The 16,538-nt window shown below is 34.0% G+C and overlaps 3 protein-coding genes and 1 pseudogene across 3 annotated transcripts; 1 reads left to right on the forward strand and 3 right to left on the reverse strand.

The window, feature by feature from the left end:
- Positions 1 to 135: 135 nt before the first annotated feature.
- LOC125867205 (F-box protein At5g07610-like) lies at positions 136 to 1,273 on the reverse strand. Its single transcript, XM_049547630.1, has 2 exons — positions 1,233 to 1,273; positions 136 to 841 (listed from the first exon to the last, which is right to left on the reverse strand). Exons 1-2 carry the CDS (start codon positions 1,271 to 1,273, stop codon positions 136 to 138), a joined length of 747 nt encoding a protein of 248 aa, XP_049403587.1.
- Positions 1,274 to 2,660: 1,387 nt separating this feature from the next.
- LOC125867206 (F-box protein At5g07610-like) lies at positions 2,661 to 4,295 on the reverse strand (annotated as a pseudogene).
- A 462-nt stretch (positions 4,296 to 4,757) lies between these two features.
- Positions 4,758 to 5,867, forward strand: LOC125867207 (F-box protein At5g07610-like). The gene has a single exon (XM_049547631.1). It carries the CDS (start codon positions 4,758 to 4,760, stop codon positions 5,865 to 5,867), a length of 1,110 nt encoding a protein of 369 aa, XP_049403588.1.
- Positions 5,868 to 6,595: 728 nt separating this feature from the next.
- On the reverse strand, positions 6,596 to 16,374 carry LOC125867209 (U-box domain-containing protein 35-like). The gene is made up of 11 exons (XM_049547632.1): positions 16,354 to 16,374; positions 11,384 to 11,484; positions 10,345 to 10,577; positions 9,935 to 10,056; positions 9,727 to 9,848; positions 9,440 to 9,630; positions 8,803 to 9,245; positions 8,392 to 8,493; positions 7,819 to 8,247; positions 6,897 to 7,646; positions 6,596 to 6,778 (listed from the first exon to the last, which is right to left on the reverse strand). The coding sequence occupies exons 1-11, from the start codon at positions 16,372 to 16,374 to the stop codon at positions 6,596 to 6,598; spliced, it is 2,697 nt and encodes an 898-aa protein (XP_049403589.1).
- Between the last annotated feature and the right edge of the window lie 164 nt (positions 16,375 to 16,538).

The raw sequence follows: 16,538 nt of genomic DNA on the forward strand, positions 1-16,538 counted from the left end.
TAATTAAATATTAAATTAGTAAAAACACATCTTACATTCTAGTCTGTGATAAAAAGGTAAGAGTTTAGTTAGTTACTTTACTGTGACAAAAATAATTTTGTAACATTTTTATATTTTAGTGAATACTTATGAAATTCACAAACCTGTTTGAGATGAGTAGATTTCAATCTGATAATGTTGAGGAGACGAAACAGAATCGCGAACACATATTACTTTGTAATGAGGAGACTTGGCAGGATCAAAAGCTAAGCTTATACCATGAATTTTAGAATTTTCAGTTTCAAGAACTGATTTTGGAAGTGCTGTGTAATGTTTCGTAGTGGGGTTGCAAACATAGTAATTTGTTTTAGCTAGACGCAAAGGGGAGTTGGAACAGAGCATTAATCCATTGCAAGATTGCAGAACACTAATACCAGAAGAGTCTTTAATGAATTTGAGATTCTTAAATGGTGGTTTTGGGGGATTTTTCTTATCAAAATGAACATAATCAAACTGGGGTTTTGCTGGAAGAGAATAAGGACAGGTCAAGAAAAGGCCTACTGCGCGATTTGGATTGGGTTGACAGAGGACAGAAAAATGTGGATGAGTAATGATTGAAAGCCAACGTTTGGATACGGTTTTGAAACAGAGAAGGGATCTTATAGGTACGCGTAAAAGAATTTCCATCAATAGGTCATCAATCGAAAGAACTATTCGAGCTGATGATGGCTGCACTAAATCTGAAAATTTTGGGATCTTGAGTTTAATGCCTTGCATTTTTAGTAGTAAGTTTTCTTTGTGTTGTGCAAGAATTGCAGATGATGGATGCATATTTAATATGTCAACATATAGGTAAAGATTGCTTAGGAAGTTTCATTATTTGATTAAGTTGACAAGGTCAATGATGTGAACAGATGATCAGAATTCAGAAAGGCTACTGTTCCACCTTTAACTTTGGGTGGGATTACACTGAGTTTGTTGTTGTTGTCGGGGACGGAACCAGCATATTGTTAGGTGGTTTGGTGGAAAATATTACTATTTATACATGGTTAAAGTTACTCCTTCTGTCCCTAATTACTTGTCCACTTTTCCTTTTATAGGTGTCCCTAATTACTTGTCCATTTTGACAAGTTAAGAAATGACAAAAAAATTTTACCTATTATACCCTCAATTAAATGACTAATTATTTTGAAAAATGTNCATAAAGATAGTTTTTGGCATTGCCTCCCTATTGAAATATACTCTTCAGATACCAACTCATGGAGGCGATCACGAGTCCAGTTTCCAAAAGCATTTTTGAGCTATTTGGGACAATGTAATGGAGTTTTCTTCAATGGAGCTATCTTTTGGATGTTTAAAGGGGTAAATAGCTTTTGTTATTTTGATATTGATAAGGAAATTATCCACTCTTATCAATTGCCTAAAATGAATGAACAGTATTACTGTGGATGCGTCCGCGGGAATTTACATCTGGTTGGCTCTTCAGTCAGTGATCCAAATCATATTAATGTCTTTGTATTAGAAAATGACTACACTTCTTGGAGCCTAAAGTATTGCATTGATCGATGTGAACCAACTTCATGTGCAATTCGAGAAATGATTTGTAGTTGTCCGGGACTTAATTCTCTTGAGTTTTCGTTTACTATGCTTTCTCTTATGACAAGTGAAGGGAATAATCAGTTATCATATTTGGTTCTTTATATGCCTTGTAAAGCTGAGTTGATGGTAAAAGGTAGGACTTCTGAGAAGTTGCCATTACCGTCAGTTGATCATTTGTTCGACAATCCATTCTGGATCAGAAGCAAATTAAACTCAGTAACATAGGCCAGTAAATAACTAGATATATAGGGAATGTGTCCATCACTTCAGTCGCTCAATCTTAGTCGTAATCAATCAAAATGTAGCACTTCAGGAATAAAAATCTTTGTTTTGGAGTCTGTTTTTCACTCTTCTTCTATCGAATATTAGCTTTGACTCAAATTAATTTCCATTAGTTGGCTGTTACCTTTTTTTATCTTCTTAAGGATAAGTTGGTCAGGATTATTTACTTTGCTGTTGACTATAGTTGATGATAATTGATACCCAATGAACGTTATGTTTGCTATGTATCACTGTTTCTGCTTATTTCATTGATAAGATTCTATTTTCTGCAAAAAGTGACATTTATCAGAACGGATACTAGTGCACTCTTCGTTGATAAGGTGTTGCAGTCTTAGTCCTAGTGCTGTCACTTTTACAACTCAAAATTGGTGTGTCCAAAAGGAAAAATCTTCATATTCTCGAACAATGCACCTCTCTAGTAGTATACTTCGGAATTTCTGTAGAGAAAACGTTGGCTTGTCAATATCCCATCCCCCTTAAGTTTGGCTCCTTAGCTGCTATGCAGTTTCTGACTTAGAGAAACACTTTGATTGTACAAGTTGTTTTATACCTAATGAATAGATCGAGTTGCTTGTTAACTTAAATGTTGTCTGGCTTCATCTGTAAACAATCAAACTCCTCTCTCAAATTTAATTTAATTTTAGAACTTTACTGATACAAGGGTAAAGTTCAGCAACCATAGGCGAAACTATAGGCAACATGAAGACTCAATATACTCAAAAACCAAATATAACATATGAAAACAAACAATTTTATGAGTTTATTAATACAAGAGGAATGCAAATACAAATGCAAATGATTCAAACTAAACACAAAGACTCAATATACTCAAAAGCACCAATTGTACTACAATAAAAAACTCGTTCATCGTCAACATCATAATCACAAAATTTCTCAAAGGTCTTGTTTATAAGATTGTACTTCATTACCTTATCATCATAAACAGCTGCCAGAACCAGAAATGCATCCTCTTCTCGTTTACCTCGAACCAGAGATAATATCGTAAAATTACAATAATTCCACTCAAGAACAAGATGTTCAAAATCAACCTTGTACTTAACAAACCATTCAGAATCATCCCTTCTCATCTCGTATACATCAAATCGAATTGTGTAGAATGAAATTTTTGTGAGGTGCAAATGGCCACAAGATTCACCAAAATATGTTATAGTTGTTCCTTGATCATCTGGAAAATGTGGCATTGGCATTACCCCTAACCTCTCAAAATCAAGATTGTAATATAAACAAGTCAAGTTTCCAATAGTACTAATCCAGTAAATTGATCCATTCCAATAAACCCCTTTGGAGAAATTAACATCAGCAATGAATGGATCACCTGATAGTCTCCATGTCCCTGTTTCGAGTTAATTTCACGTGTAGTCATTAAACTTTATCCACTATAACAAAAAAAATAACACAACTACTTTTTGTCATATGCTTCGCGTAATTAAATATTAAATTAATAAAAACACATCTTACATTCTAGTCTGTGACAAAAAGGTAGAGTTTAGTTAGTTACTTTACTGTGACAAAAATAATTTTGTAACTTTTTTATATTTTAGAGAATACTTATAAAATTCACAAACCTGTTTGAGATGAGTAGATTTCAATCTGATAATGTTGAGGAGACGAAACAGAATCGCGAACACATATTACTTTGTAATGAGGAGACTTGGCAGGATCAAAAGCTAAGCTTATACCATGAATTTTAGAATTTTCAGTTTCAAGAACTGATTTTGGAAGTGCTGTGTAATGTTTCGTAGTGGGGTTGCAAACATAGTAATTTGTTTTAGCTAGACGCGAAGGGGAGTTGGAACAGAGCATTAGTCCATTGCAAGATTGCAGAACACTAATACCAGAAGAGTCTTTAATGAATTTGAGATTCTTAAATGGTGGTTTTGGGGGATTTTTCTTATCAAAATGAACATAATCGAACTGGGGTTTTGCTGGAAGAGAATAAGGACAGGTCAAGAAAAGGCCTATTGCGCGATTTGGATTGGGTTGACAGAGGACAGAAAAATGTGGATGAGTAATGATTGAAAGCCAACGTTTGGATACGGTTTTGAAACAGAGAAGGGATCTTATAGGTACGCGTAAAAGAATTTACATCAATAGATCATCAATCGAAAGAACTATTCGAGCTGATGATGGCTGTACTAAATCTGAAAATTTTGGGATCTTGAGTTTAATGCCTTGCATTTTTAGTAGTAAGTTCTCTTTGTGTTGTGCAAGAATTGCAGATGATGGATGCATATTTAATATGTCAACATATAGGTAAAGATTGCTTAGGAAGTTTCATTATTTGATTAAGCTGACAAGGTCAATGATGTGAAAGATGATCAGAATTCAGAAGGGCTACTGTTCCACCTTTAACTTTGGGTCTGCCTATGGGATTACACTGAGTTTGTTGTTGTTGTCGGGGGAGGAACCAGCATATTGTTAGGGGGTTCGGCGGAAAATATTACTATATATACAAGGTTAAAGTTATTTTTTTTATGTCTATATATAGTAGATGGTGAACCCTCTTCAACTTGTTCGTGTGTTTTCATATTCAAATTTGAACCTCTTATTGAAAATTCTGGCTCCGTCACTGGCCTTCTTGTTGTTTGTGAATCTTCATATAACAACTCTATATTTTTAGAGTATTGGATGCTTTAAAAAAGTGCTCTACATTGTTTTATTGCAACTTGAAAAAAGTAATGACAAAATGAATTGTGTTTTGTGCACATTAATGATTCTGCTGGAAACACAACATGGACTCTTCATTTTTCGTAATCCATTAAATGTTGTGATGAGAATATTGAAAGTCTCTTGTTGGAGACTGAACTCATCCTTCCCATTTCATTATATATATGTAAGTGTTTGAATAGATATGTTCTTTATACAAACATATCAACATGTCTTATAGTGCTGAAAAAATTGAAGGTAGTGATGATCTTGTAACCAAGATTTTACTACTCCTTCCTGCAAGGCCTCTTTTCAGGTTCAAACTTGTTTCGAAACGTTGGAGGTCTCTCGTCTCCAATCCCCGTTTTTCTTCTCTCTGGAAGCCTCAATCTCTCCCAACTCTACTCATTCTACAGTCGCCTTTTCTCGATTACCCTTGTTATTACATTCCTGATAAAACAAAATCTAAAGCTTCTATTAGATTCTTTGATTTTATAATGAAAGATGATCCCTTTGATGATGTTGTAATTTTGAATTGTTGTGGTGGTTTACTTCTTTGTCGTAAGAGGCTATTCGATGAGTACATTGTATGTAATCCAACTACAAAGGAATTCCATACTCTTCCGAGTCCAAATGTAGGGTCACTAGACATGAGTTTGGCCTTTGATCATTCGATATCGCCTCATTACAGAGTTATAAATGTTGGGATCCAATTCTCGCGTAATTCCAAATATAGTTTATGTTATTGTCTCCCTATTGAAATATACTCTTCAGATACCAACTCATGGAGGCGATCACGAGTCCAGTTCCCAAAAGCATTTTTGAGCTATTTGGGACAATGTAAGGGAGTTTTCTTCAATGGAGCTATCTTTTGGATCTTTAGAGGGGTAAATAGCTTTTGTTATTTTGATATTGATAAGGAAATTATCCACTCTTATCAATTACCTAAAATGAATGAACAGTATTACTGTGGATGCGTCCGCGGGAATTTACATCTGGTTGGCTCTTCAGTCAGTGATTCACATCATATTGATGTCTTTGTATTGGAAAATGACTACTCTTCTTGGAGCGCAAAGTATTGCATTGATCGACATGAACCAACTTCATGTGCAATTCGAGAAATGATTTGTAGTTCACCGGGACTTACTTCTCTTGAGTTTACGTTTAGTGTGCTTTCTCTTATGACAAGTGAAGGAAATAACAAGCTACCATATTTGATTCTTTACATGCCTTGCAAAGTTGAGTTAACAGTAAAAGGTAGGAGTTGTGAGAAGTTGTCATTACCGTCAGTTGATCATTTCTTCGACAATCCATTCTGGATAGGAAGCAAATTGAACTGAGTAATGTAGGCAAGTAGATGTATAAGGAATGTGTCTATCAATCAAAATGTAGCACTTCAGTAAGTTTGATACCTGATGAACAGTAAGTTTGACATGTGTCATTGATAAGATCCTGTTTTCTGCAGAAAGTGATATTTATCAGAACAGATACTACTTGACTATTTGTTGGTAAGGTGTTGCATTCTAAGTCCTAGTGATATATTTCTGCACTTTACAACTCAAAATTGGTGTGTAGAAAAGGAAAAATATTCATAATCTCGAACAATGTATACATAATGATTTTTTTTCTCATTTCAAGCTTCAGATGCTGTTGTATCTGGTTCTTCAAATCAAGTGTTACAGTAAATAAATGAACTGTTTCTCCTAATGCTTAATAGCATTTGTTGAAGTACAACCTACATGAATAAACTTGAAAAAAAAACCATTAAAATGAGTATCTGATCATATACATTTCTATGTGTATGTTAACCACTAGTTAACATTTCAAGAATTTATTTGGGAATTCTTTACAAAAACTTCTTTACATTGTAGCTCATCAGTGAGCTGAATTTGCCGCGATTCTTTATTTCCAATCAGTTGTTTCAAAGAATGTAGAGGGCTTCTAGTGGGAAAGCAATGCTAAATGAATGTATCTGAGAGACTAATCTATCAACTAACACTAGTAATTGCATGTACAAACATAGAGATTCCCGTCTCGAAGAAGCTCAAGTATATATCTAAAAGTTGTGTCAATGTTTCCCTGACTTCCACTCTTTGATAGCTGAGAGAAGTGCATAATTTGGAAGCAGGTGCTTATGTGGTAATGGTAAATTTGTAACTGGTGAATTATCATTGTCCGCGAGCCATGACTCTATTGCCTTCCGGTCATAAGTGTATCCATCAGCCGCAACACAGGGGTCTTGAATCACTTCCTGAAGCAGAATTTTCCTTTAGTAAATGAATCAAAGAGCAGGAAGTAGACTTTGTAACATGCATAATAGCATAATGTGAATTACTATGAAGCGATTTACGCAATCAACATAAGTGTACCTTGAGTAGGGGGCATTTGAAGTGGCTAGGAGGTGGAGGTTGATTATATTTCAAATGTCGAGCTCTATCAGCAACCTCTTTAAATCTCTCCAAAATAGGGAGAACTTCATCTTTCAGGTCAGGTCTGTCTCTACGTCGAAGTTCAGTGCATTTTAGAGCAAGTACAGCCAGTTCCTTTGTCTCTTCAAGAGGCCATTCACCGGCTTCTTGATCCAGCAACTCCACCAGTTTATCCTCTTCGGTAGCCATTTCTACCATGTGGGCTAAAGCTATGGCTCTTTTTGCAGTAAGCAACTGCAATATGACCATCCCAAAAGCATAAACATCAGATTTTGTAGAGACTAATCCTGTCCTTTGATACTCAGGATCTATATAGCAAAGTGTGCCAACTGGACTAGTGTCTTTATATGCGGTCATTGCTGAGGAAGAGTCTGACTGAACCATTGTTGAAAGACCAACATCTCCAATTTTGCTGACTAAGTTGTGATCAAGGAGTATGTTAGCTGGCTTTAAATCACGGTGTATGATCGGCTTTGGCTTCGTGTTATGAAGGAAAACAAGAGCTGAAGCAACTTCCCACGCTATGCGAACCCTGTCAAACCATGTAAGTGGTGGTGTGTTGTTTTTCCTTGTCAACCTATCCTCCAAACTTCCATTCTCCATGTACTCATATACTAGGCAACCGCGTTCAGGGCATGCACCGAGAAGAAATAACAAGTGAGGATGATGAATTTTGCTCAATACTTCAAGCTGTGGAAATAGCCAGAAAAAGGATATAGTTAGTTTAACTCAAAGCCAAATTTGAGTGGCAGCAGTGGAATCACAACTACAGTTGGCTGAAGCTAATACGCCATGTACGTTACTCGAAGTTTATTTTAGTTATTCCTGTTAACTTCTTTCTCTGTTCGGAGATTTTGCGTACCTCTTGTTGAAATTGCTTAGTTCTATGAGCCTCAGCTGAATGAAGAACTTTCACTGCTGCAGGTGTATGATGCAAATAGCACTTATAGACCATTCCATATGATCCCATTCCTATCTTAAGATCCTCGGAGAATGATGAGCTAGCCGTCACAATCTCTTCCCACGTGAATTCCTGGTAGTGATGCAAAGGTAGTGCCAATGATTTCTCTAGCTTTTCTTTTGTTCTAGCCTCCCGGTTGGCAATGCTCTCTGCTGCTCTTCTTTGCTCAGCTTCTCTTTCAACACATTCCATTGCATAGTCAGCTTCCTTCTTAGCTGCTTCACATTTTAACTTCTCTTGCTCTGCCAATTCTTTCGCTTCCTCCTCTTTAAGGTTTATCTGCTTAAGTTTATTTGCTTCCTCTACTCGAAGCTTCTGAAATTCATTCAACTGAGAGAAAGCACAGAATAAGCAAATTATCCAATATGTGCATGAAAGGGGCAAGAATGCTTATTGATTCCATGCTTCTAATAAAAAGAGTAATAGCATTTGGGAGTACTATTTGCCACAAATTCAGTTTTAAATGAAAATTACCTTCCGAGAAGCATCTATCGCCTCAGTTTGGGCTATTGCATACATTCCTTGAATATGTCTGAGCTCAATTCTCAGTTTTTCTAGGTCATAATTGATGTTAACCTGCACATATACAAAGACTTTAGTAGCAATTCATGAAACTATGGCAAGTGTAACTTGAGCTGTAAAGTTAGATTTCATGTAATTTCTACAGTCACAAAATTAAAAAATAGTTAAAGTCTAGTCGAAGTGTCACTATTAGTTCCTGGATAAACCTCTCATAGTTCCTTCTGTAAACAGGAGGTTTGCTGTAGCCTGTATGATTTCTACTAACTTTTAGGACTATGCATAAAACTGCGGAACCAAGAAGCTCCTCATATAAGCAAAGTGAATGTATGGCACTGCTGTTAAATGAAAGAAAAATATGATCACCTGACTTCCAGATGAAGAATCTTTTGGAACATCTGAGGTAGAAGACTGACTTATTGACCATGATTGGTTGTCGACTTTCGCTTTTTTGAAACTTGAAGCACGATTGTAGAGATCAGTAATTCCCGAGCTACTGAAATAGCAACTTTTTTCATCATCAGCTTCTCCAATAGCAACAGATAGAGCTCTAGGATGGATGACTTCATCCAAAATTGCTCTTTTATGCAAAGGAGTATTGCTTTTAATTGAAAGAGCTTGAAATGCTTCTCCAATATCGACAGATGAACTTCTAGATTGGATGTTTTCACTGAAATTTGTTCTTTTATGGAGAAGTGTCTGGAGGGCCTGGTGCACTGGAGATTTAGCTTGATAACGTTGCGGTTGATGAGAAGGAGAGTACAAATGAGAGTATGAAGCAGGTGAAGTTGAGCTATGGTCCGTCCTCTCTGAGAATTAAAGAACAAGATATTACAATTGTGGCAGTGAAACAAAGAGGATATCCGGTCCTGCATATACTTGTAGGTAATCATTTTCAATTGCTTCTCGTTTCATCATGTGATCACCTTGTTTTAATGAAGTTCATTGTATCCTTCGTTAACGTCTAGGAAAATGAAGAAATATGTGAATAAGAAGTTTATACCTGCTTGTGAGCTAAAGCTGTGGCCTGTAGAGTTGTTAGATGAACTACTTGTATCACTGCTATCATCTATAAGGAATCTGTTGTTTTCTGTACTCGAGGCCCGCACTGATGACAGTTTTCCCTTTGACACAGCATAAACTGTGCAAAAGGTTGGAGCTGTTTCTGATATACTTGCAGATAAGTTTCTTCCCCTGTGAATCATTCAGTAAGTTATCACATCATCGCGTGTATGATAATCGCAACAAAGAAATGTCAATCAAGACATATTGATTTCGAGTTATTGGTACCTTGAAAATAGGCCAGGGGTTGAGGTTCCAATAACAAGCTTGTTGATAGAACATTTAGATACTACCCCTGCAATTGCATTTATAACATCATTTGATTCAAGTTGAACAACTCCTACTTGTACCTGCATTTAGTTAAGAGAAAATGAACATTATTAACCAAGATGAAATTCCTCAAGTATTTCAGGCACACATTGGATATAACTCGAACCTGTCTCCGACTGCACATTGTCTTGTAAGGAAGAAGTTTTTCACTTGCTTGCAACTCAACTTCCTTCCTGAAAGCATCCGCTACATCTTCTCTTACTTGTGCAATAGGAATCAAGTTCCCCACTAGAAGAAAAAAAATGCAGCAACTTGCAAGTTTAGACTAATTACAAGGCAGGTAACAAACTACACTTTCAAGATCAGACATTTGAAAAACTTATTTTTGACTCGTAGCACGTTAACTCCAAATCAGGTGATACGTGTTAGAGGGTGTTGAATAATGAAGTTTTTACATTAGGTATGCTATATTAACCGAAGGAATTTATACTCGAATTCTTGCACAGCAACAATCCAGACATGTAGCAGAACTATCTGCTACTTTCAACATAAGATATCCTAGAGTCAAATACTTACTAGGAGTTGGAACCGCGGTGATCTCAGGGCGGACATGTAGCAACATGAAGCGCGTCTCTCCCTCTGGAATAAATTTCTCCAATGCCCATTTCACCACATATCTGCTATTCTTGTTCCCAGTTATGGCTATTGCAACAACTGAAGAAATCGGAGACTGCATTGTTCCTTGCCCTTCTATTTTCGATATATCACTCTCCTCCATACTCTGCCACTCCTCTTCAGTAATGTAAGTTCTGCAACAATCGCAAAAATGTAAGATCAACCCGTGCATTGACAGAGGAGAGTTTTATGGTTCAAATGAACATATTGCATTCAACTCGAACTATGTATAATCCATATTCAAAAAGGTAAACTGAAAATGTGCATTTGTACATATACATATGAGAAAATTATACTCATTCCGTGCTGATTGACTCTAGATCTTGGATTCACATCTACACACACGTCATACATCTTTGAAAATGCCCAAAAACATGGGACGAGATTTATGTTTCAACTCGAACTATGCATTCCTATTAAAATAAAACACTCATTTTGTACTGACCGACTCTAGATCATGGATTCACATCTACATCATACATCCTAGAAAATGCCCAAGAACATGGGACGAGTTTTTTTCTATTTCAACTCGAACTATGCATTCCTATTTTTAAAAAACACTCATTCTGTATTGACCGGCTCTAGATGATGGATTCACATCTACACACACATCATACATCCTTGAAAATTCTCAAGAACATGGGACGAGGTTTTTCTGTTTCAACTCGAACTATGCATTCCTATTTTAAAAAAACACCCATTCTGTATTGACCGACTCTAGATCATAGATTCACATCTACACACATCATACATTCTTGAAAATGCCCAAGAACATGGGACGAGTTTTTATGGTTCAACTCGAACTATGCATTCCTATTCAAAAAAACACTCATTTTATACTGACTGACTCTAGATTATGAATTCACATCTACATGATACGTAATACATTCTTGGAAATGCCCCAATAAAGGCACAAAAAGGAAAACAAAAGAATACTAACTCTTTCCAACTTTGTGCTCTCTTGATGTGTTTTGGACTTCTTTTGTAGTTAAAAGGAGGCATTATTATATATTTTGGATTAGATGAAATCAAGTTTATTTCCTTGTATCAAACTAAATAAAGAAGGAATTAAACTTGGTTAAATAGAAGTATCACAAAAACTTTTGACATGATAACAACATTGACTATCTCTTATCATTTGTTGCAAAATGGAAATTAATTTTTAATTGAAGATTAGCAAACATGCATTAGCACTAACCAAAATTATAGAATAGTAAATGTCTAAAATTAGGAAATCTTGGTATATGCTTTGTGATCATTGCATACGCAAGATAAATTTCATGTATTCTATTTCTGACTTTATAATTTTCAATTGCTTGTTTAATGGAGTCTTAATCATGAAGCTCATTGGTCCAACACTTATCTTCAATGCACCTTAATTATAAAATTAGTACTAACATTATTTAAGCTTTTGACTAAGCAGAACAGAAATAGTTGCAGACACGTCCTATGAGGTAAAGTCTTCTAACTATACTAAAGAATTGTTACTTTATATTTGGCTTAATACATCATCGGTCCCTTAGACTTGTCAGAATATTTCATGTAAATTTTCAAACTAACCGTCCTTTCAAATCAACACCTTAACTCCTAATAAAGAAGTGTTCTAATTAGATACTTTTGGTTTAAAAAAATTGTGTTCTCATTCGTCTATAAATAGTTAAATTAACCACATAAAATATGTCATTTTCTTTAACTATAAGCATTCGCCTCAATAAGATGTAAAACTCAAGGCATTTTCTATGTGAGGTTAATGCTTATAATTAAGGGAAAATTACGCGGATAAGCAAACATATACTAGTTAATTAGCTAACATAGTTATAGTTTGAATTAATTATGGCCCACAGCTTCCTTTTAACTGCAATTACGTCACTTATACATATACATATATAAATTATTCATATTTATATATACAATTATATGACATATATATAAATACAATTAGCCTATCTCCACTCTCTGCCCTCACTCGCTCGCCTCCTTCTTCCCTCTCCCAATCTCACTCCCCTCTCTCCTTCTCTCCCAATCTCGCTCGCCAGATATACAAATTCATATGTATATTATATACAATTATTATACATATACAGTTCGCCTCTATCCACTCTCTGCCCTCTCTCGCTCGCCTCTCTCCTCCCTCTCCCAATCTCCCTCTCCAAATATACAAATACATATGTATACCAGATACATCATATATACAATTATTTGACAGATATACATATACAGTTCGACATATATACATATACAATTCACCTTTCTCCAATCTCTGCCATCTCTCACCTCTCTCCTCTCTCCCAATCTCGCTCACTTCTCTCCTTCCTCTGACATGTAGCTACAAATCGCAATTAGTTAACTATAATTATGTAGCATAATTAAGTTATTTTTGAGTGGATATATGCGAAAATTCCTCAATTAAAGGAAATGACATATTTTATGTGGTTAAGTACTATCTAATAGATAAATGAAAATACACGTAATTTATAATAATAAAAAAAAATTGAATCAAAAGTGTCTAATTAACGAACACGTTATTATGAAGTGTTCAATTGGAACATGACTTACTTCGAGATATAATTGTAATTGGAATATGACTTTATATTTCACCTTGTTTTGTGTGAATTGTAATTGATTGTGACTTGTGAGACATGTAATAATCAAATTAATATTGACAAACATTATAAAAATAATCCATTGGGCAATATGATTTTGAGGGGAGGGTTTTACTCAATACAAAATTAGGACTTTGGTGGCACAATCTTTTTTTAAAATAATACATATTGTAGGAATATCCAGTATCTCCTAGGAATATGGAAGTTGACTCATACCAAGTCCAAGTTTTTTCTTCCTCTTGGGATTAAATTATATAAGCAAATTTCATACAAAAATGAAAAATANAGATACAAAAAATCAAGACAAAATAAAAGAAGAAAGAAATTAGAAGAATAATGAGGTTGAAAGAAATAATATCTAATTTTCTCTCTTTTCAAATCACAAAATAAATTTTTGCTTGTTCTCCTCCTAATTTGATGCGAATTCCATAAATAGAATGATTTTTTCTCCAAATAATTTTGCTTACCCTTTGAAACACTAATCAGCCTTCTTATAAATTTCTCAACCACAATGAATTTTCTCTCCTTGTAGGTACCACATAAATTAAAACAGAAACAGTAACATATATTGGGCCCCGTGCTGGCACGGGGTTCCATATCTAGTATACTCATACACTAAAGTAATTTTTTAATTTCTGTTACTCAATGTTTGAGAAATAAAACTATACATTTAAAAACTGTGTAAAACTACATTAATTAAAGTAATATACATCACTAATATTTAGAAACTTGTTTGGTATGAAGGAACATATTTTACATTTAATATGTTTTTTTTTTAAATAAATAGTTTATTTATTTATTTTCTTGTATTTTCATAAAATAAATAAGTAGAATATATTATCCTAAAAGTATTTATAAATTTAGACAAACATTATAAGGGTGGGGTGAGTAGGAATCGGGGCTATGTGGGTGGGTGTGGAAATGGGGTGTTTTAGAGGCCGGGGAGGAGACAACTAGTCGGAATACCACTTATTGAACTTATTTTACCTATTTCTACTAAGAAAATCATTTAATTTCTTAATTATTTAACCAAATTTTAAAAAAAAAAGTACCAAACACAATACACTGAGTAAAAATATCAATATTGAAATAAAATGGTAGACAATCAATCAATTAATATTCCTCAATTCTTTATATTAATTGAGTCCCTTGGTATGAAATATATTATTTAGAGAAATCAATATATTTTGAATTATTTTTACGATGATTGTCAACTTATCACAAATTTCTTCTTTAGGTAGGTTTGTGGTGGCTACACTTTGTAAAAAAATCGTAGTGAAATTTAGAACTTTTAAGTACAATTGTAAAGTCATGTCCTGTTAAAATCTCAATGCACAAACTTACTCATCTTGTAATATGAATCAATTAATTGTTTATAGGAAAAAGTGAGTGATATTTATTTGAAATCAATGTATACAAAATATAAATGTGCACCTAATGCATTATGATGATGGTTTTAAGTACATCCAATTACAAACTACACAAATATTTTCGGTCATACTTTAGTATCATATTATAGACTCCTATCTTTTTTATTATCTTTTTTTGTTGTTGTTGTTGAAAATCTACCCATCACAAAGATGCACAAATAAAGAGAATGAACCAATAATTCATCATGAGTCATGACTAAAGGTTGTGATAGATGAATATAATCTATCTACCATTAATTATATGTAGGTCTCGAATTTAAATCCTGAAAATAAAAAATGTTGTAATAAAGAGTGGTTCCTCTTTAATGGGCCTTGCTTGGCGTTAATATTACTTTGAAAATTTCATAAATAGATATAGTATATCACTATATTATGTAGTGCAATGGTAGTTTTGTTATTCACATAACCTAGCGATACCTCTCTTCATATATTTGAGTTGTAGATGACTAATATCTAATATACAATTCTAGGCTTAATTGTATGTAAGAATTAATTGATGTATTATGATATATCAGTAATATAATTTTAAATAAGATGTTTTGATGATACATGTAAATATTAAGAAAAATTAAATGTATCAAATGAATCAAAACAGTCCAAAAATATGTATCGAGAGTGTGATGCCACAATTATACATAAGCTACTTATAAATATACATATATTTGTGTACAAACATTTTTCAAACACAAAATATACATTGACTAGAACAGAATTACATGCATCAGCCATCANGAGTTGTAGATGACTAATATCTAATATACAATTCTAGGCTTAATTGTATGTAAGAATTAATTGATGTATTATGATATATCAGTAATATAATTTTAAATAAGATGTTTTGATGATACATGTAAATATTAAGAAAAATTAAATGAATCAAAACAATCCAAAAATATGTATCGAGAGTGTGATGGCACAATTATACATAAGTTACTTATAAATATACATATATTTCATTTTAAATTCACACATTTGTAAAAGTAAGTTTGAGGTTGATAACTCAACCTTCTTCTTGGATTTTATATTTGTACATTATTTAAGCATTCTCATTTGTAGTATCATCATAGAGTGTATTACGAATTCTATGATGATCATAGAATATCTAGTTCTTTCTAGCTCTTATTTTCTTCATGCTTGTTAATTAGTAGAGGTATGTTACCTCATAGGATTGACAAGGTAAGGCCTAGCCCCCCTTGCTTGTACTTATTTATGTTGAGGATTTTTGTTTTAATAAAAATTAAACTGCTAGACGCTCTGTCTAGTGGTATAAATTATAAATTAAATTTAGAAAAAAAAAAAAATATATATATATATATATATATATATGTACAAACATTTTTCAAACACAAAATATACATTGACTAGAACAGAATTACATGCATAGCCATCAAATATGCACTGATTTCACTAACAAAATATTTGATTATGGACCCACATTTTGAAAAAGAAGAAAATGAAAAATATGCAATTATTAAATACTTTATACATATTTATTATATCTCTCCACTGTCTTTGTCACGATCTGAGCCTACACCCTCGACGTGGCCGGCACTCGAGAACCATTGTTGATCCCCAAGAGAACCCTCATCCTGGCTGACTACTAGCGGAAGACTAACTCAAGCATACAAAGCTTAAAACATAATAAAATTCATTAAAACTCAAATAATTAACTCAGAATATAATTGTATATTCAACTGGCCAAAACTAAGCAACTCAAGTCTTTAAAACATTTAACAAAATAAATGGACAGACTTCTGAAACTCTACTGTCTATCTATGAAGCCTCTAAATTACAAAGATGGAAGTCGGGACAAGGCCCACGACATCCTGACAGAATTGAAAGTAAAAGTGGAACCCTCCGGAAGCAACGAGGCTCACCATAGTTAACTCGAACTCCATGTGGTATCAACGAAGCTCCTGTTGATATCTGTATCTACATCATGAAACGATGCAGGCCAAATGGCTCAGTACGTGGAATGTACGAGCATGTAAGGGGAATTCTAAAACATAAACATAAGCTTGAACTTGATAAAAATGAAACATACTTACCTCTTTTCAAACTT

The sequence above is a fragment of the Solanum stenotomum genome, chromosome 6 (assembly GCF_019186545.1).
Source record: "Solanum stenotomum isolate F172 chromosome 6, ASM1918654v1, whole genome shotgun sequence".
Classification (NCBI taxonomy): Eukaryota; Viridiplantae; Streptophyta; class Magnoliopsida; order Solanales; family Solanaceae; genus Solanum; species Solanum stenotomum.